Source organism: Heptranchias perlo, chromosome 35 (genome assembly GCF_035084215.1).
Source record: "Heptranchias perlo isolate sHepPer1 chromosome 35, sHepPer1.hap1, whole genome shotgun sequence".
NCBI lineage: Eukaryota > Metazoa > Chordata > Chondrichthyes > Hexanchiformes > Hexanchidae > Heptranchias > Heptranchias perlo.
Window position 1 is genome coordinate 23224712 of NC_090359.1, and position 20293 is coordinate 23245004.

At 46.7% G+C, this 20293-nt stretch overlaps 1 protein-coding gene across 2 annotated transcripts in view; it reads right to left on the reverse strand.

Annotated features, from left to right (window-relative positions):
- LOC137302171 (polyunsaturated fatty acid 5-lipoxygenase-like) overlaps nt 1-20293 on the reverse strand; it is a 31765-nt gene that overhangs the window by 5726 nt on the left and 5746 nt on the right. For both annotated transcript variants that reach the window (XM_067971835.1, XM_067971834.1), the window contains exons 3-13: nt 18636-18717; nt 16911-17033; nt 16402-16508; nt 14486-14655; nt 12487-12630; nt 10874-11077; nt 8671-8757; nt 6666-6835; nt 4414-4535; nt 2868-2968; nt 617-787 (exon numbers count right to left, since the gene is read on the reverse strand). In XM_067971835.1, coding sequence (XP_067827936.1) covers nt 617-787; nt 2868-2968; nt 4414-4535; nt 6666-6835; nt 8671-8757; nt 10874-11077; nt 12487-12630; nt 14486-14655; nt 16402-16508; nt 16911-17033; nt 18636-18717 — 1481 coding nt within the window. The remainder of the gene's footprint in view (nt 1-616; nt 788-2867; nt 2969-4413; nt 4536-6665; nt 6836-8670; nt 8758-10873; nt 11078-12486; nt 12631-14485; nt 14656-16401; nt 16509-16910; nt 17034-18635; nt 18718-20293) is intronic.

Consider the following 20293-nt stretch of genomic DNA (forward strand, 5'->3'; position numbering starts at 1 on the left):
TGAAGGAGGTTACAGAGATAGGGAGGGGGCGAGGCCATGGAGGGGTTTGAAAACGAGGATGAGAATTTTAAAATCGAGGTATTGCTGGACTGGGAGCCAATGTCGGTCAGCGAGCACAGGGGTGATGGGTGAACGGGACTTGGTGTGAGTTAGGATACGGGCAGCAGAGTTTTGGATGAGCTCAAGTTTATGGAGGGTGGAAGAATGGGAGGCCGGCCAAGAGAGCATTGGAATAGTCAAGTCTAGAGGTAACAAAGGCATGGATGAGGGTTTCAGCAGCAGATGAGCTGAGGCTTTTCAGATGATATTTTTTTGTCGATTGATATTCAAAAATTGGAAAATCAACACATTCAGGTAGGATCCTTACAGCCAACAGAGAGGAATCTTTAGTCCTATTAGGCTGGACTGGATTAGAAACAAAGTAAAAGTGCTGAAAGGTCAGTGTCTAAGCCACTGCCACAGGACACAGACTATTAAAAACATAACAACAACGGACAGGAAGAAATATATTATTGGAAATTCTTTTCAGAGTCTGCTTTGAGCTGGTTTCCTGATAGGACTCTCTCTCTTTCTTCGGAAGTGGGTAAGACATCGTGTTGACTTGCCAATTGCTTACCATTCCAGGCTGTGGGCGACAAAGGGTCCAGCTGATTGCCATCTGGATACAGGACTGGGTGATGTCTGGTAGGGTTTCCATGATGTGCTCCATAGTGACTGTCCCCTTGGTGGTGGGAGGAGGTTTCCTCATTGAGCAGGGCGAGTTGGGCACCCAGGCACCCCAGTCGTACTGTTTAGTGACAGAAGGAAAACCAAATTCAATAAGGCGGAAAGACAGAAAGAACTTGCGTTTACATAGCACCTTTCACAATCTCAGGACGTCCCAAAGTGCTTCACAGCTAGGGTTGCCAACCCTCCCGGATTGTCCAGGAGACTCCCGGAATAGATGAATGATCTCCTCGGGCACTGCTGCTAGCAACCCGGGAGAAAAGTACTTTGTGTTCGCACTTGCGTGCCTGTGTACATCTCGCTCAATGAAGTCGGCTCGAGTTTACGTTCTGCAGCCGAACTTTAAAATAAAAGTGCAGAAATGAACCAACAAAACAGCACGTTTGGCCTGCAGGGAAAAGGTAGGGACAGGGAGTGGCATTTTCCCCTTCAGTGTACGATAGTACATTCGACTGCTTTCAACGCATGTACTCTGTGGCGGGCTGTTTTGGAATTAAGTGCAGCCTGTTCCTGTTCGGACCAGATGAGAGAGAAAATTAAACAATGTTTGAGGCTGTCTGGAGTTCCTGTCTAACATTTCTTCTCATTTTCTACCATGTGTGCGTATAATTTCTTAAATATATTGAATGTGTATTTAATCCCAGTTGGTAGCGGCGGTTTGTATTTGCACTAATAATATCACCAGAAACACAAATTCCTGTTTACTGTTATCCCCAATCCCTTGGAAATTTTTTCCCCTCTTGAACTGACCCACAGACGCCAGCTGTTCCCCTCTTCCCCAGTATCTTGGCCTAATGACCATTCTTTTGTGCGTAAGCCTGGACAGTGAATGTTGCCAAGTTATTTGACCCTTCGGTAGGGTTGCCAACCCTCCCGGATTGTCCAGAAGTCTCCTGGAATCGAAGATAAATCTCCCGGGCACTGCGAGAAAAGTGGAGTTTGAATTTTGCCCATGTAGGTTGCGTCTGTGTACTTTCTTAGGCGGCCTCCCGCTTCCTGGAGCTACTCGGGCGATATCTGCTAGCACGAAACCGCGACCAAAGACACTTAGTTGACAGGGGACCAACCTTTATAGGATAAACACAATAACGTGCAACCTGCGGGCTCGCGTCATGTGATCAGATGTCACGTGATCAGGCCTCCAGGAATACGTCCAACCAGAGTTGGCACCCCTACTCACAGCGAATAAACCACTTTTGAAGCGTGGTCACTGTTATTGTGCAGGAAACGCGGCAGCCAATTAACACAATGCAAAGTCCCACAAACTGCAACGAGATAAATGACCAGATAATCGGTTTTGAGGGTGTTGAATGAGGGATAAATATTGTTCAGGACACCAGGCGAACTCCCTTGCTCGTCTTTGAATAGTGCCATTGGATCTTTTAGTTTGCTAAAGGAAGCAATTTGGCCCTTGGTTTAACATTTCATCTGAAAGATGGCACCTCTGACAGTGCAGCATTCCCTCAACTGCACTAAAAGTCAGCCTAGATTATGTGTTCAATTCCTGGAGTGGGACTTAGACCCACAGCCTTCTGACTCGGGTGGGATTGCTACTATTAAGCCACGCTGACATGAGACAGAGGGAGACAGATACAGGGAGCAGCCGGGCTCAGGCTCTGTACCTGTGCTGGGTCTCAGTGTTCCTGTTGCCACTCATGAAAATGGATTGAAACAGGATGTTTTACTCCCGATAGCTCAGTGGTTGAAGGCACCGCCCAGTGTAATACTGAGCCACGCAGAGCAGAAGGTCCCGGGTTCAGTCGCTGGTCTGTGCTGAGTCAGCTGATCTCAGCCAGGGCAGCTGTTGACCTCAGTGATCCTGGACCAGGAAAGGTCAAAAATCAGCCCGAGTTCAGATAAACTATCCCGCGACCTTTGTCGGGGAGGTCTGCACATGCGAATGTTTGCCGACGACAGCTTCAAGCTCAGTTAAGGTGATTCTGCAGTTCAATAGCCCACCGACACTCAGCGTCTAGGCTCACGCATGAAAAAAAGCCCGCTTGAGTGAGGCACCAAAGACTGCAGTGGCCTGTGGGATTGAAACTCACCCCTTGAGCAGAGAAAGGTAGAAAACTGCAGGAAAAATTAAATAAACCAACAACAAAAGCACACAGAGTGCCTGAGCGATATGGAAAGGTTACCTGTCCATTATTCACGGCCGCGTGCTGGGCACTGCAGGTGAAGATCACCATGGTGAGGAATTTGCAGAGTTCCATCCTGGTATGGAACGATATTGGAATTCCTAAAGCAAAAATAAGACTCAGTTTGAAAAAACAAAGCTGACTGGATGTACCGAGGGAGCTTCACCCTGCAACTACCCGTGTTGTACCTGCACTGGGAGTGCTGGTGAGGAGTGTTCCATTCCCCAGCAGTATCATCCCTCACCTTTATGAGCACAAAACTAAGTCAAACTTCCCCAATATCCTCAACACTCTCAAGAGGTTCTTCACTGAAAAATGGTCAAAGCCAAGTTAAATGGTAAAAAAATGAAATAATTCGATTTGAATGAAACGACCTTGGGGAAACCCAGTGACCGAGGGATCCCTGTAGTCTGTTATTTATTTAACAAACATCTTAACAAAATGAAAAGCCCCTTTAGTAGGGGCAAGCTTGGCTCAGTTGGCAGCACTCTCGCTACTGAGTCGGAACACTGTAGGTATAAACTCCACTCCAGGACTTACGAACGTACCAAATTGACGGGAAGGAAAAGACCAGCTGGTCCATCAAGCTTGCCCCACACACCAAGATGGCTGGAGCATCATGACTGGACACTTCTGATCTTAATGGCAGGGCCTCATTTAAATAAAACTTCCCGGACTTCAGCCTGATTACCTGGCCAGATTCACTACCTGGCCGGCGGGCTGGAGCGGGAATTTGGCCACAGGAGGCTGCAGCCGGGGACATTTGGGGACGGTCCCCGGCAGACAGTGGGTGGAAGGGTTCCAGGGCAATTGCGGAGGTCATGGAAGGCTGGGGATCCCCTTTTCGCGTTGTGTGATTGTGGGAGGGGTGGGGGGGGGTGGTGTAGGCTAAGGTGACGCACGGATTTTTTGAGGAACCTGCGGGGAGAACTCCTCCTTCTGGCCCACAAGGAGTTCAAAGAGAAGGAAGTTTTTAGAACCTACTTTGGCCTTTTCTGGCCAGTCGAATCCTCCTGCCACGTTTCTGCTGCCAGGCAGCAGGCAGCGGGGGACTCCCCCTGCCTTGTCATTAATATTACGTCATGTCGCCGATGACGTCATCACCTCTCGACTTCTGCATCTTAAGTAGACCCCCGCCTGTTTTTAGCAGGAGCTTCTTTGAGGGACAGAATCGCTGGCCGGTAACGTGGTGGGTTGGAGACGGGGCTTGGAATTCCAAGATTCTAACCCCTCACCCGACCCTTTCCTGCCCTTCAGGGGTGGGGGGGTGCGGTTAACATCGAGGCCCCACTGGGCTCACGTGAAAAGTGGCCACTTGGGCGAGGTATCAAAGGGCTCTAACCCAGAAAAGGTCAGTGTGTTTAGGAGGGGAGAAAACAATGAGAAGAAGAAGAGCCACGCAGGAGAGGAACATCATTGCTTCTGTTGTGCTCCAGGGAGAACTTAACACTGAATTAGAGAGAAACCTGGTCATGAGACTCTCTTTGAAAAGTAAGGACTCCATCTCCAGCAGTTTTTGCTCACCCACCAGTTTACATTCACTTACCAGAGTTTTTGAGGTCTTGAAATCCAATTCCAGTGAGGTCCTTAATCCAGGCCTGCAGCTCAGGATCATCTTTTACTTGCTGGTCATTCTCATAGTAGAACCTCACAATTTTGGTGACAAACCTGAAGATCACATTCAAGAGTGCAAAAACATTTACACGCTCTGCATAGCCTTCAAGTTTTTAAAAAATCATTCTAGGGATGTGGGCATCACTGGAAAGGCCAGCATTGATCTTTCAGCCCTAGTTGCCACTTGAGAAGGTGGTGGTGAGCCGCCTTCTTGAACCGCAGCAGTCCATGTGGTGAAGGTACTCCCATAGTGCTGTTAAGTAGGGAGTTCCAGGATTTTGACCCAGCGACAATGAAGGAACGGCCGATATATGTCCAAGTCGGGATGGTGTGTGACTTGGAGGGGAACTTGGAGGTGATGGTGTTCCCATTCACCTGCTGCCCTTGTCCTTCTAGGTGGTGGAGGTCGTGGGTTTGGGAGGTGCTGCCGAAGAAGCCTTGGCGAGTTGCTGCAGTGCATCCTGTAGATATTGAAAGGAGTGAATGTTTAGGGTGGTGGCTGGGGTGCCAATCACGCGTGCTGCTTTGTCCTGGATGGTGTCGAGCTTCTTGAGTATTGTCGCAGCTGCATCTATCCAGGTAAGTGGAGAGTATTCTATCATAGGAATAGGAACATAGGAACAGGAGGAGGCCATTCAGCCCCTCAAGCCTGTTCCGCCATTCAATTAGATCATTGCTGATCTGTATCTTAACTCCATTTACCCGCCTTGGTTCCGTAACCCTTAATACCCTTGCCTAACAAAAATCTATCAATCTCAGTTTTGAATTTTTCAATTGACCCCCAGCCTCAACTTACCCTTTACAAATCTATGCTGGCTCTCTGATCAGTTCATATTTGTCCAAATGCTCAGTCACTCTGTCCCTAATAACAGATTCTAGTAACTTCCTCACAACAGATGTTAGACTAATCGGTCTATAATTCCCTGGTTTATCTCTCCCACCCTTCTTAGATAATGGAGTGACACTGGCAATTTTCCAATCCAAGAGGACAATTCCTTAATCAAGAGAGTTTTGGAAAATCACACTCCTGACTTGTGCTTTGAAGGTGGTGGAGAGGTTTTGGGGAGTACAGAGGTGAGCCGCTCACCGCAGAATACCCAGGTTAAAGGTCATTAGCATTTACAGTGATAACAAGTCTACTAAAGGACCATCCCACATGATAAGAACATAAAACACGGAACAAGAAAAGACAATTCAGCTCAACTAAATCATGCCCCCCACCAATGAACTACCCACATCTCACACCGCCATGGACTCTCCCAGATTCACCTAATCCTCTGAAGGAGGAGAAACCTTCATAAGAGACAGTGGGGCAGATTCTGCAGTGCTGTGCCACAGACACGGGGGGGGGGTCAGAGAATTGGGAGAACAAGCCCTGCTCCCATTTCCTATTGGGCTGCACTTCTGCGGTCTGCTACATTTTGTGTGCTAGTATGCTTGCGTCTGTTTCGGTGCGGGATTGATAATGTCTCACTCACAACGATTGGAATATCGCATGACAGGATTAGTGCACTGGCTTTGTGCCCTGCACTGTGTCCATTGAAATTGAAGGGCACAAAACTGGGTGGTGGCACTAACCTTCTTACCCAATCTTTCAATTTGCGATTTGGTGCACCAAGCTCACCCCTTTGTGCTCGAGTCTCACTAAGGTCCCAGGTTTAATGCAACAATATTTAAACGAGCGCCTAGTACAATTCCGTGGGTGATGGAGCCTTTGCAGGGGAACAGGCTTTGATTTTTCTTTTGTAATGTTTACTGTACCTTTTAGTCCGTGTTTTATAATTCTAACATTTTTATTCATAATATTCTTCTGAATTTGGGGGTCGTTTTTTTTTTGCTCCTCGAATACTGTTTCTCGTAGTTGAAGTGGTACAACGAAGGCATGTGAGGGAGGTCAACAGGCAGCAGATTATAGATTTACACTTTGGCACACTTACTGAGGAGAACTACCTCAGATTGTTCACCATTAGCAGGGAGCCAGGTTTAGCATCTACATTGAGGTCGCCTGTATTCAAGAGACTCCATGCTAGAGCAGAGTCTTGGAAAATTCACCCTATTGCGTTCGATAGAGTTATTGATTATCTAGGGATTTTAATTATGCTAGCGAGCATTGCCTATACACAGGGACCTGGGAGCTTTCCGTTCACAATCATCTCACTGGATGAACCTCAATCTCTCACTTACTTGTGAATCGCGGACCATATCTGCAGGCCGTCATCTTTATAATAACAGCCCTTCAGTTCTTGGAGCCCACGCTGCTCCAAGTTTTCTGGTAAGCACAGCAATTGGTAGGTCAGGGCTAGGAACTCTTTCTGAGATAGCAAAATGTGACCCTTAGCTCCGACAGCAAACGTCTTTGGATAAAGCAAAAAAGACGATTAAAGCCTATTGATGGTGACTGGCCAGACGTGCAGAGATTGGATGGACACAGAACTGTAAAGGATGTTTAATTTATTTTACTGAGAAACTGAGAGGAAAGTCTGAACTCCTCAGTGTAAGACGTTGTGGTTTCAAAAGAGTAAAAAGGGATATTGAGTGAGATTTAGCATTCAACTATCTTACCGAGCATCTGTGTCACACACAGTCACCATGGAGATGCAGAGAGGTAATAAACACTAGGCACTCACACACAACGGAATCAACTTTCCTCTGCTTTGCGCCCAAAGTACGCTTATATCCCGATACAAAGTCGAGAAAAAAGGGGCAGAATCCCGTGATTTTGGGTCTACACCCCTTTTCTGTTGCCCACATACTTCCAGGTGTTTCCTGGAGGCAGGGAGGGAGCCAGAGTGCTGGCGACTGGAGCAAGCACAGGCACTGAAATCAAGTGCAAATCAGACAAAAAACATGGTGACCGTGACTACCACCTAAATTTCCTGCATCTCTGCTTGGTGGAGGCTCGAATGGAGCAGCTAGTGGGCCTTGCTGCTTGTACCCTCAATCAAAGGACCTGAGATGGGGGCAGGTGGAAAAGTTATGGAGGCCAAAAAAGGCGAGTACCTTTTTGTACAGGGCTAGCAGGACTGGCGTTGGAGGTGTTATGGCTGCTGCTTTTGGACATGAGCCTCTGTCAAGGAATGGGGGAACATTGGGCCTACGCAGACAACCTGAATCTGGAAATGCAGGCAGGTTCCAACCAGGTAAAGTCAAGAGTATAATTTGGGTGCACTCCACACACTTGAGCTTAGGCGAAAGGGGGTGAGGAAAGTTGTCCCAAACTTAAAAGTATGGCTGCACTAAAATTGTGAGTACAGAGCTTGTTCTTGCAAAGGTTTCACCAGGCAGCATAAACATGTGTTGTGTCAGGAAGATGAGGCACCGGAGGTGAAGATATATCTGTGAAGGGCATTGGGAAGATGTAGACGGTACTGTTAATGCAGTAGGCAGATTCCCACAATACAAGATGTGTATGTGCATCTCTGCCTATGGTCTCTGGTGTGGGGATACTGGGTGGGGTGAGGAGGGGTGGCGGGGGAGGGGTGAGGGGGGATGGTGGCGGGGGAGGGGTGCGGGGGGAGGGTGCGGAGTGCATCTGACCTGCCCGGCACGCCACTGTTACTCTTCCTGTTATTCCACAACTAGACAGAGATATAGAGGGATTCTCATGAAGAAACCAATTGTGATAGTACGGCAGCTGTTACGTTAAAAAAAGGCTTCACCTCTGCAATTGCCACTGAGGCTCTTGAACGTCAAGTGACAGGAGGAAGAAGGAACAAAAGAATGGCTGAGATTCGGCTTGACAATTTGGCAGTTTTCTTACCTTGTTCTTTAAAGTTACAATAGTGTATAGGTCAGCACCTAGCAACCCTGGATGCCCAGGTCATGCGGGTGGGTAATATGGAAACACCTTAAACCAGGGAAATGTCAGAAAATAGCATTGCACAACTTTAATGGCAAAATTTTGGCCTCATTTAGACGCATCCACTCACAAACTGGCAGGAACTTCCTGGAGCCAATGCAAATCCGATCGCAAAATTGGACAGCGAGAAAGGCGTGGAGATTCCGCACGAAGGATCTCCACCCAATTCTCAATTGGGTTTACACCTAAAAATCAGACATTGCTGATCAGAAAATGCTCAAAATCGAGTGCATTAATATCCTTCACCTTAATGAGCACAAAATTAATTGCAACATGTTTTAACTGCAAATGAAGAGACTAAACAGAGATTCCGCGTAAAGTAAGACTCACATTGCTGATAATTCCATCTTTAGCTAGCAGGTTAAATCTGCTTCTGGTGTTTATCTGAATCGTGTATTTCGTGTGAGGAATCAGGAGCTAAAAATGAACATAAATAAATGAAATTGGAAGCTCGTCCTGAAAAATCAAACCAAGAGAAGGAATACAGCAGGGTCCAAGGGCATTCATGGCACAAGGAGAATTGCAGTCGTCTAATCCATTCAGTCCCTTTACACAGAATCTCAAAGGATTAAACCAGTTTCCATTCACTTCACAGCTTTCACCAGTTGTGACACCGTTCGAAGAAAAGCATACAGCTCTCCCGGTTTCTCCTGGTCAACAACTCAACAAGGTGCTAATTACAGACATCGTAATATTCAGGTAACTACACCACCGTACAAAATTGATTCGTGATGCAGTGTTGCTAATTTGCAATTGTAATTGGTGCAATCAACTGATGAAACACATAAAATGGCTCCCAAATTGTATCGGAATTAACTGCCAGGAGGTGCTGCGCGGCTCAAAGGTCAAAGTGCTGTTGCCGGGGAACCACCTGCACTGTCTGTAGTAGGAGGTAATTCTTCTATGGTTCTGGTGCCCTTTCAGGCCAGTGTGGGAAGAATCTTAAGCAAAATACCGCGGATGGTGGAAATCTAAAATAAAAACAGAAAATGCTGGGAATACTCAGCAGGTCAGGCAGCATCTGTGGAGAGAGAAACAGAGTTAGCGTTTCAGGTCGATGACCTTTTGTCAGAACTGGAAGAAGTTGAAGATTAAATAGTTTTTAAGCAAGTACAGAGCCGGGGGGAGGAGGATGGGGAGGGGAGGAAAGAACAAAAGGGAAGGTGTGTGATAGGGTGGAGGACAGGAGTGATTAAATGACAAAAAGGGATGATGATGCAAGGCAAGGAGGGTGGGAATGGGACAGGTAAAGGAACAAAAGATGGGTCTAGAGGAGCTGTAAACGGCAACAGCAGAACCATTACCAGCATCTACTGTCTGAAAAAATGGGAGCAGTGGTTATGATCGGAAGTTATTGAAATCAGTGTTGAGTCCGGAAGGTTGTAAAGTGCCTAATTGAAAGATGAGGTGCTGTTCCTCGAGCTTCTATTGAGCTTCATTGGAACAGTGTAAGAGGCCGAGGACAGAGAGGTGAGAGTGGGAGTGGGACGGGGAATTGAAATGGCAAGCAACCGGCAGGTTAGGGTCAGGCTTACGGACAGGAGGTGGAGGTGTTCAGCAAAAGAACCTCACGTTGGATCTTCCTTGCGTGCCAGACTTTAGATGATTTTTGGTTGACGAGGTCAGTGAGTACAAAGCTGAAACATCCATCACCTGAACCAAACAAAGGGCGATTTTAACCCCGCCGCCCGGTAGAAACCGGGCTAAAAATTGCTCGGGGTCTCACCCGTGTACGTCCCACTGACTCCCCGCAGGCTTCGATTTTAACCTGCCCTTCTAGGCAGGCGAGAAGGACAACCTGCCAGAAAACCAGCGGGATCCTTCTTCAAGTATGCAGATCAGGATTCGATTACATCATCGGAGCCCTGGAGGTTTCATCACATGACCTTCTGCCTCCATCCGCCCCGCCCCCACACTCCTGCCATTGGTTGCCCGACATGTCCATTCTCGTGATGCACCACCTTCCTACGCCAATCGGAAAGTGAATAGACTCTCCATTATCCGATTGGATGATTCTTCACAGTCAGTTGGACAGCCTTTTCTCCCATGTCCGATATTTTTATAACTAATAACAAAAGTATTCAAAAAAAAATTTTTTTAAACAATTATTTATTGTCCCTATGATTTATCTCCTGGGGGTTGCTCACAGCAGTGTCCTGGAGATTAGTTGTTAATTCCTGGAGACTCCAGGGAAATCCTGGAGGATTTGCAACCCTACCTGCCCCGGGCTTCCCTCACCTTCCTCCCCATCGTGAGTTCCTCCCAAAACTCCCGCCCCACGATTCACTTGAGTGCCGCGGACCGCTCCTTCGGTCCCGAGCGGCAGCCTCCTGCCGCCTGACATTACAATCCCACCTGCCAGCTGACCAATTTCGGGCAGGAAACTGAGCGAGGGCATGTAGCTGAGGACCGGGTGTTACAATCTCCCAGGTCTCACGCTGCTGAGGTCGGGGCAGTTTGCCGTCTACCTTGGCCCCTGCCAGCCGCATTCCTGAGTTAAAATGGGAGCTACATTCTTTCCTGTGTACCATACCTTGTAAATGGGATGCACAGATGGTAGTTGCCTTATGGTGGCAATGCAGAATGTCTCTGCAATCAGATGAGTCCTCTGAAGGTGGGAGATCAGTTCAAGGTGCTGAACATCAGCACACCGCACCCACGTCTTGGCCAACAGCCAGTCGAGCTCGGGATCCGAGGGAAGGAAAATTGGATTGTCTCCTCCTGGGGTTTGCTTCAACTGCGAGAAAGAAGCAAGTAGGATTAATATGGAGCGCGGGTAACAATAGTTAGTCAGCACACTTTCATATCCGGCACCTGGGGTTCATCTCCAAACCAGATCTGTGGTATGCAGGTGTTCTCTGACTGCAGATTCTAAGGGTTATTTGCGAAATGTGTCTCGGGCAACCTCAAACCAATTCCTAGTGGGCTCAGGCCAACAGCCCTCACTTGGCACTAAAAGGACAGCTGTGTGGGAAATGGATAGAAAATGGCACAGGTACATTAGGTGGTGCTCTTTTGGGGCTGGGACTGCAGTATAATTTTGGGGCAGAGTTGAGGGAGCTTTACTTTACATCTCATTTGTTGGTACTTGACCCGGGAGTGCTTGATGTTGTCACTGGGTGTAAACAAAGGGAACACGTTTGTTCACCCGTGCTGATGTCCCGCACCTTAACGAGCACAAAAAAAAAATCATCAAAAAGAAAATCGAGCTTAATGTGGGAAAGGCAGAGAAGAACTATGCATCATATTAAGGGCCGCTTGCTGCACCAAGTGATTTCCCAATATGGATGGAGGAGGCACGAGATATAGGGCAGGAGGGGTACATATCAATGGGGACATGGGGAGAGTGTTTGGTAAAGGTGCAGGGGGGGGCCAGATAGCAAAAGGCAGAATTGCCGAGATTGTTTTCTATAACTGTGGCGACTGGAGTACTTCAGGTGCATTGTGGGGCAGCGCACAACTTAAATGAAACTTGGCGGCATTGTGAGGCCAGCGCAAAGCCTGAGCACAGGGTTCCAGCTCCCATTGCACTGGATGTCTCAGCTGCGTTGTCAGCCTCAAGTTTCACACCCGATTATATGGGGAACAGGTGCTCGATGCACTTCAGTACTGTTGAACCCTAATTATCAAACAGGTGCCCTACGGAGTGAAACTAAAGGGTCAAATCACGTGAACTAAAGATAAACAACTGTCTCAGGGTGTTTCTGTCAAAAGAAGCCTTTCATGTCATGGGTGTTAATTTTAAGACATAGCTACTTTCCTAACAGGATTCCTCTGATGGGACAGTCTTTACAGATGACAGCTCCACCCCATTCCTACAGTGGCAAATTTGCATGCATTCTCTGAGGAATTAATCAAATCGTTCTGCCCTGATAGGGGTTTTTCTACAAGCAATTATATAAATAGAAAGCAGCCACATCCCCCTGAGGCCACATCTGATACCGCAGATAGTCTATCTGTATTGCATTACCTACCCCCAATTCACAAATATAAAAGCGTTCTCTTACGAGTGCCACTAACGGAAACCCAGTTTTTAAACTCGTAAATTTCTGTATTATATCCTTTTATATGAATTTGTAACTGCCCAGTTACAAATTCATATAAAAGGATATAATACAGAAATTTCAGTTCCATTACAGCTCCTACCTGGATGGCAATGGGCATCATGTGATTCTGTTTGTCAAGGTACAGCAGGCAGATGGGCGCTGCCAGGTACTGCTGTACACCATTAATTACATTGGCAGGAATTCCTTCCAGCATCTTGTAGTTCACAATGAAGATATTCCCATTCTGCAGCAAATCATAAAGAGAAGGAGACAAAGGAAATGGTTCAACAGTTGGCCATTGTCCTGTTACAGTATCTACATAGGAGATCATCTATAACAGTAGGATTGTTAATATGATGTGAGGCCCTTGTACGGCCCCCCTCCCCTTCACCTGTGGCCCTCCATAGGCTTCTTGCTCTATTTGCCTCTGGGCCGCCATTCATACTTTACTTGATTGGGGGATGTTGATCCAGCTGGGATTCAGTGCTGTTCCATTGCCTTTGTTTTGAGTCAGCAAAAACAGGCAAGGGAAGACAATTAGGAGGCAGGCCCATCCCAGCTTCCTGCCCTGACAGAGCTTGATGCTGACTGACATGGGATTCATAAAGTAGAAGTAGAACGGGTTGATGAGGGTAGTGCGGTTGATGTTGTGTATATGGACTTTCAAAAGGCGTTTGATAAAGTATCACATAATAGACGTTAGCAAAATTAAAGCCCATGGGATTAAAGGGGCAGTGGTTGCCTGAGTACGAAATTGGCTAAGAGACAGAAAGCAGAGAGTAGTGGCGAACGGTTGTTTTTCAGACTGGAGGGAAGTATACAGTGTCCCCAGAGTCGGTGTTGGGACCACTGCTCTTATTGAGATAATTGTAAACAATTTTACAACACCAAGTTATAGTCCAACAAATTTATTTTAAATTCCACAAGCTTTTGGAGGCTTCCTCCTTCCTCAGGTGAACGGTGTGGAAATGAGATATTGATATATATTAATGACCTGGATTTGGGTATAGAGGGTACAATTTCAAAGTTTGCAGTTGACACAAAACTCGGAAATGTAGTAAACAATGTGGAGGATAGTAACAGACTTCAGGAGGACATAGACAGACTGGTGAAATGGGCAGACACATGGCAGATGAAAATTAATGCAGAGAAGTGTGAAGTGATTCATTTTGTTAGGAGGAATGAGGAGAGGCAATATAAACTAAATGGTAACATTTTAAAGGGGGTGCAGAAACAGAGAGAGCTGGGGGTGTACGTACACAAGTCTTTGAAGGTGACAGGACAAGTTGAGAAGGCTGTTAAAAAGGCATACGGGATCCTTGGCTTTATAAATAGAGGCCTAGAGTATAGAAGCAAGGAAGTTATGTTAAACCTTTATAAAACACTGGTTAGGCCTCAGCTGGAGTATTGTGGCCAATTAGGAAAGATGTCAAGGCTTTAGAGAGGGTGCAGAGGAGATTTACTAGAATGGTACCAGGGATGAAAGACTTCAGTTACGTGGATAGACTGGAGAAACTGGGGTTGTTCTCCTTAAAGCAGAGAAGGTTAAGGGGAAATTTGAAAGAGGTGTTCAAAATCATGAAGGGTTTTGGTAGAGTAAATAAGGAGAAACTATTTCCAGTGGCAGAAGGGTCGGTAACCAAAAGACACAGATTTAAGGTAATTGGCAAAAGAACCAGAGGTGACATGAGGAAAAAAAAATTACACTGCGAGTTGTTACGATCTGGAACGCGCTGCCTGAAAGGGCGGTGGATGCAGATTCAATTATAACTTTCAAAAGGGAATTGGATAAATACTTGAAGGGGAAAAATTTGCAGGGCTATGGGGAAAGAGCAGGGGAGTGGGACTAATTGGATAGCTCTTTCAAAGAGCTGGCACAGGTGCGATGGGCCGAATGGCCTCCTTCTTTGCTGTGTCATTCAATGACTTCTAAGAGGTTTGTTTTGCCAACACTGATGTCCCTCACTGGATACAAAATTCTCCCAGAAACTGCAGGGGCAGAATCAGATTCCTACTTGCTCCTCGGCAAGGTCTCAGGATGTTCTATGCCCCAGTTTAACCTGCCACCCTCAAAGTGAAAGGTTAAATCACATATGGACCTTAATTTCCTGTTCCAGTGTGGAGTTCCCAAGAGATTTCCTGACCATGGCATCTGACACAGGAAAATTCATTGGGATGTTCGCGCATTTCTGTATCAGGACTGGGTTGAAGCCATTCATGAACTGGTATCCGAAAAACCAGTCCTCCTTCCAGTGTTCCCTGGCAAGTGCTGTGTGAGAAAAACATGGGGAAAATCAGCAATCCGGAAACACCTGGATCCCATTAACAATAACTTAAAGCCAACCTGGCGTAAAATAACAGAGCACAGACAATTTCTGTTCACCGGAGGGGAATTCTACAACTAAGGATTATCACAGAGAGATTACCAGAGGTGGGCCTACCATCTCCGAGGCCTGCAAATCTGAGGTTGGTGCAAATATATGCCAAGAAACCAGACACATCCATAAAACCCTCGCCTTTCACCTCACTAAGGAATCGTTTGGAGTTTGACAACCCTACATAGAATTACATAGGCCTATTTCTGTGTGTTGTAGGTGCTAACAGGTCTATGCCGGTATTTATACTCCACATGAGCCTCCTCCCAACCTACTTCATCTCACCCTATCAGCATATCCTTCTATTCCTTTCTCCCTCATGTGTTTATCTAGCTTCTCCTTAAATGCATCTATGATATTCGCCTCAACTACTCCACGTGGTAGCGAGTTCCACATTCTATCTACTCTCTGGGTAAAGACGTTTCTCATGAACTCCTTATTGGATTTATTATTGACTATCTTATATTTTTGGCCTCTAGTTTGGACTCCTCCACAAGTGGAAACATCTTTTCCACGTCTACCCTATGATAGAATCAGACAGCATAGGAGGCTATTTGGCCCATCGTGCCTGTGCCGGCTCTCTGAAAGAGCTATCCAATGAGTCCCACTCCCCTGCTCTTTCCCCATAGCCCTGCAAATGTCTCCTTTTCAAGTATTTATCCAATTCCCTTTTGAAAGTTTCTATTGAATCTGCTTCCACCGCCCTTTCAGGCAGCGCATTCCAGATCGTAACAACTCGCTGCATAAAAACAATTCTCCTCATCTTCCCTCTAGTTCTTTTGCCAATGACCTTAAATTTGTGTCCTCTGCTTACTGACTCTCCTGCCGGTAGAAGCAGTTTCTCCCTATCTTCTCAGGCTATGGATCTGAAAGATATCAATCTCAATTAAGCTGTACCCCAGTCTGAGTCATTGGCCTGGATTTCCCTCTTCAAAGCAGAGTTTTGACCGGGTGGTACTTGCGTCCACCCCTCCAAGGCCATGCTGCTGCTGCACCTGTAGATCCGACAAGGGATTTAAAGGGCCAGAAGCACCCCGGAGGACGGAACGCCTCCCAGTGAAGGCCTCAGCCGAGACCAAGATCTTCAGCAGGCAAGACTCTGGGACCGTTTGGAGGGAGGGAATGTTGCTACAAGGCCCTCTCTCTCCGTTTAAGTTCTTGCATGGACCTTCCACATGGTAACCTGAGAAGTAACGGTAAGTCTGGAGATAAAACCACCATGGAGATAAAACCACCAGGATCCCCGGCTGCCTCCCCCACCACCCCCAATCACCATTTACATGCGGTGAGTGAAAAGGAACGGGCAGCATCAGTCCAGGCAGGGACAGAGGGAGGCATATCCTGCTTGGGGGGAAGTGGGGGCGGGGGTGCGAGGTGGCAGTAGGACTGCCCGGATATTCCAACATTCTGGGCCGACATCCCACCCAATATCGGGCTGGATTGCAGAGGAGAATTTCCCCATTGCCCTTAGCAGAGTTGGGGAGAAAAGTAGGGAGAGAAACAGGCCAGAACTTGGAGCCTCTTGGTTTGTAGTTGATCTCTCCAGTGTGATGAATATCTCACTGTTGATTTTTTAATGGCGCTGTATCAGACTATGAACCCAATCACTCCTTTCCTAATTGTTGGCAGCTCCCCATTACCTGCAATGGGACTGTTGACTCTCCAAAAGATCTTATCAAAGTCCTCCACCGTGGTCCAGGATTGTCCGAACATGTTCACAAACTTCTTCAGGTGAAGGTCTCCAAAGCTAATAAACACACAAAGGCGGACCGTTATACAGAGACTGTAGCCTCTGTCACTCTCTGGAGGCTGAGCGATTCCTCTATTAATGCTGGTTCCTGGTTTGGAATTTTCGCTCTGTTGCAGGGTATAATGCGCCTATTCTGATAGGACTTCCTGCTTGGGATCTGATCTGGAATATTGTATGCAGTGAGTATGGGGGTACATGTGTACCAGTATCAGGCCCTGACTGAATGAGAACTAAGGACACTGGTACCAGTAACAGACCTATTCCCAGTGACCAAGGAGAATATCAGTCAGGACCAGTCCCCCATCCCAAGGAATGTTGGTTCCAGTGCTAAATACTCCACAGTATACCAGTCATTACCCGGTTTCTATGATGCCTTACGGTTATCAATGTGATACTTACGCCACTACCAGGGAGCTTTTAAAATCTCGTTGTTTCTCGCAACTGAACCTCAAATCCATGGGAAGGTTACCCTCCGACCTGGCGTCAATACACCTCGGCATATTCGGGGCCCAAACCTCCCACCTAGAACACAAAAGGGAAGCACTATTTAATCATGAGGCAGAGGTGGGAATTGGTCTGTAAAACAAAATCTTTCAAACGGATCAGGATTTGATTGCGTGTATAGAAGCTTTAAAATTAAATTGAAATATTTTCAGGAATTGTGATTTTCAGGGAACTGAAAACTGTGAGTGGATTATAAATTACACTGGACAGGGTTTCTTCAACGTGAATTCAGAGCCCTCATACGCAGCTGTTGACATCTGCTGCTCATCAAAATCACATCCCATCTAGTTCTTGCTCTCCTTTCACTGCAGTTACACGTTCTACATCCTGAACTTATAACAAAGCTCCCACGACTGTTCAGCCATTTAGGATGTAACGCATTTGCCTGTAAACAAAAAAAGGGGCTGAATTTCCATCACGGTTCTCCCATAAATGCGATTTGCTGAGATTTCTGTAGGTCACCCGGCGATGTTACACCGGACGATCGGGAGAACCCCTGCAGAAATTTAACTCTGCAGACTTCAACACTTGTCAGCAACTGAAGCCATTCCTATATCTGATTGGAATTAGTGTGAGCCCAGTGTCCTTCATGGACCAATGATTTGATTAGGTCTAGAACCAAGCTTCTCCATCCTGGCTCATCTACAGATTAAATAATCCGCCTGCTTTCTCACAGACATCTGGCTCCATTTTGAAGTTTGATAAGGAAATTCAGCTTCTCCGTTAACTTACAGAAAAGCTTCCTGTTTGAACTGGGACGATATCTCTGGTTTTGTCACAAACCTCAAAAGGTGGACTACCTGAGGGGCATTACCATCTGATTACCTTTTCTTGGATCTTGATTATGTCTCTCTCTTTTGGGTCTCTTTCTTTTTGGAGCCATAAGGTGCTGGCTGCTGACTCAGAGACTGTACTTCACAGTAAAGGGTGAGAACATGGCACGTAACAAAGAGAAGCATCTATCGTCAAGAATTGCACCAGCGACTGGGGGATCCATAGATGAATGTGTTCCGTCAAATTTGAATGGCTCAACGTTTACAGGATTGGTTAGCCCACCGCCTGGTTTAACATTTGGCGTAAAACCTAGAGTGCAGGAAACCACCGAGGCTGGAAAGAGTAAAAAAAAGCAGATGGGATAAATCAACAAGTAGCGGGTTAAGCTTAGGTTTGAAAAACCTGTAGATTATAGAAAGGGAGAACGAGGGAGGGAAGAAATTCCACAGTTTGGAGATCCTGGACAAAGAGACAGTTGGACTGCTAGATATGATTGCATGTTGCGTCTCCCCATTTTTAGAGTCCGTCGCCTGGTTAATCCCCTTGGGCAATCACATTCCATAACCTCATCGCTTGCCAGTCTGGAGGTAACAAAGGCATGGATGAGGGTTTCAGCAGCAGATGAGCTGAGGCAGGGGCGGAGATGGGCGATGTTACGGAGGTGATGGGGCAGATATGTGGTCGGAAGCTCATCTCAGGGTCAAATAGGACGCCAAGGTCGCGAATGGTCTGGTTAAGCCTGAGACAGTGGCCAGGGAGAGGGATGGAGTCGGTGGCAGCCCAGTTGCTAGTAGATGGGTGACTCTGAGCCCCTCAGTAAATAAAACTGAGATATCTGGGGATTACCTGTAGAGCTTCTGTCTCTCCTGCAATTCTTCCTGTCGATGGGACTGAAATATAGGCAACTTGTCATCACAGACTCTCTTAGCTGCAAAGGAAAATTCCGGTATTAAATAGAGAACGAGATATCCAAGGGTGACTGACATGCTGGAATCTAATCGAGGGCTTTGGAAGTTTATATATAGAATAACAGTTACATGGAAGTGAGCTACAGGCTAATCAAAGGGTTTGGATGGTTTACATATAGAATAATGGATACCCGGGAGTGAGTTACAGGTTGGAATCTAATCCAGGAGTTTAGCTTGTTTCTATTTAGAATAATGAATACCTAGGAATGAGTTACACACTGAAATCTAATGAAGGGATATGAATGGTTTACCTGTACAATGGTTCCATTCTTATCTATCCAGATGTAGCCAGAGAATCACCTGCAATGGCTTCTCTTCCTGCTGCCACACTGTTATCTCTGGAGTCCCCCAACGATCTATCCTTGGCTCCCTCCTATTTCTCAGCTACATGCTGCCCCTCGGCAACATCATCCGAAAACACGATGGGTTACACATGTACGCTGATGACACCCAGCTCTACCTCATCATCACCTCTTGACCCCCTCCACTGTCTCTCATTTGTCACACTGCTTGTCCGATGAGCAAAAATTTCCTCCAACTAAATATTGGGTTAGACCGAAGCCATTGTCTTCAGTCCCCGCCACAAACTCCGTTCCCTAGCCACCAACTCCATCCCTCTCCCTGGCCACTGTCTCAGGCTTAACCAGACCATTCGCGACCTTGGCGTCCTATTTGACCCTGAGATGAGCTTCCGACCACACATCTGCCCCATCACCAAGTCCGCCTACTTCCACCTCCGTAACATTGCCCGTCTCCGCCCCTGCCTCAGCTCATCTGCTGCTGAAACCCTCATCCATGCCTTTGTTACCTCCAGACTGGACTATTCCAATGCTCTCCTGGCTGGTCTCCCATCTTCCACCCTCCATAAACTTGAGCTCATCCAAAACTCTGCTGCCCGTAACCTAACTCGCACCAAGTTCCGTTCATCCATCACCCCTGTGCTCGCTGACTTACATTGGCTCCCGGTCCAGGAACACCTCGATTTTAAAATTCTCAACCTTGTTTTCAAATCCATCCATGGCCTCGCCCCACCATATCTCTGTAACCTCCTCCAGCCCTACAACCCTCTGAGATCTCTGCGCTCCTCCAATTTTTGCTTATCAGATGTAAAAAGGATACTTTTACAAATAGAAAGTATATCAAGACAGAGTAAGATTGCAAGGCTGTACTAGCCCATTAAAGGCAGAGATAAGTATGTCATTTAACTGTACAAATATCTGAGACCAAGAAAGGTGGTAGGCGAGCCAGCTACCTCAGATATTGTCATGAGTGTGTAAGGTAGATTCAGCCAGAACTGAAGATCCAAAGATAACCCCATCGCCAAAGGGGCTCATTGACTTGAGACTTCGGAAGCTAATGCCTGTATGCCAGGGAAGGAAAGAGACCGACTCAACCATGTCACTCATAAGGACAAGGCCGTATAAGCTCTGGAACATTGCTAATCAGACACATATAGACTCTGATCTATTTGATAGATTGGCTATCTAATGCTGTTAACTTGACAGCTAGCTAGGGATTTAACCCTAAAATAACCTC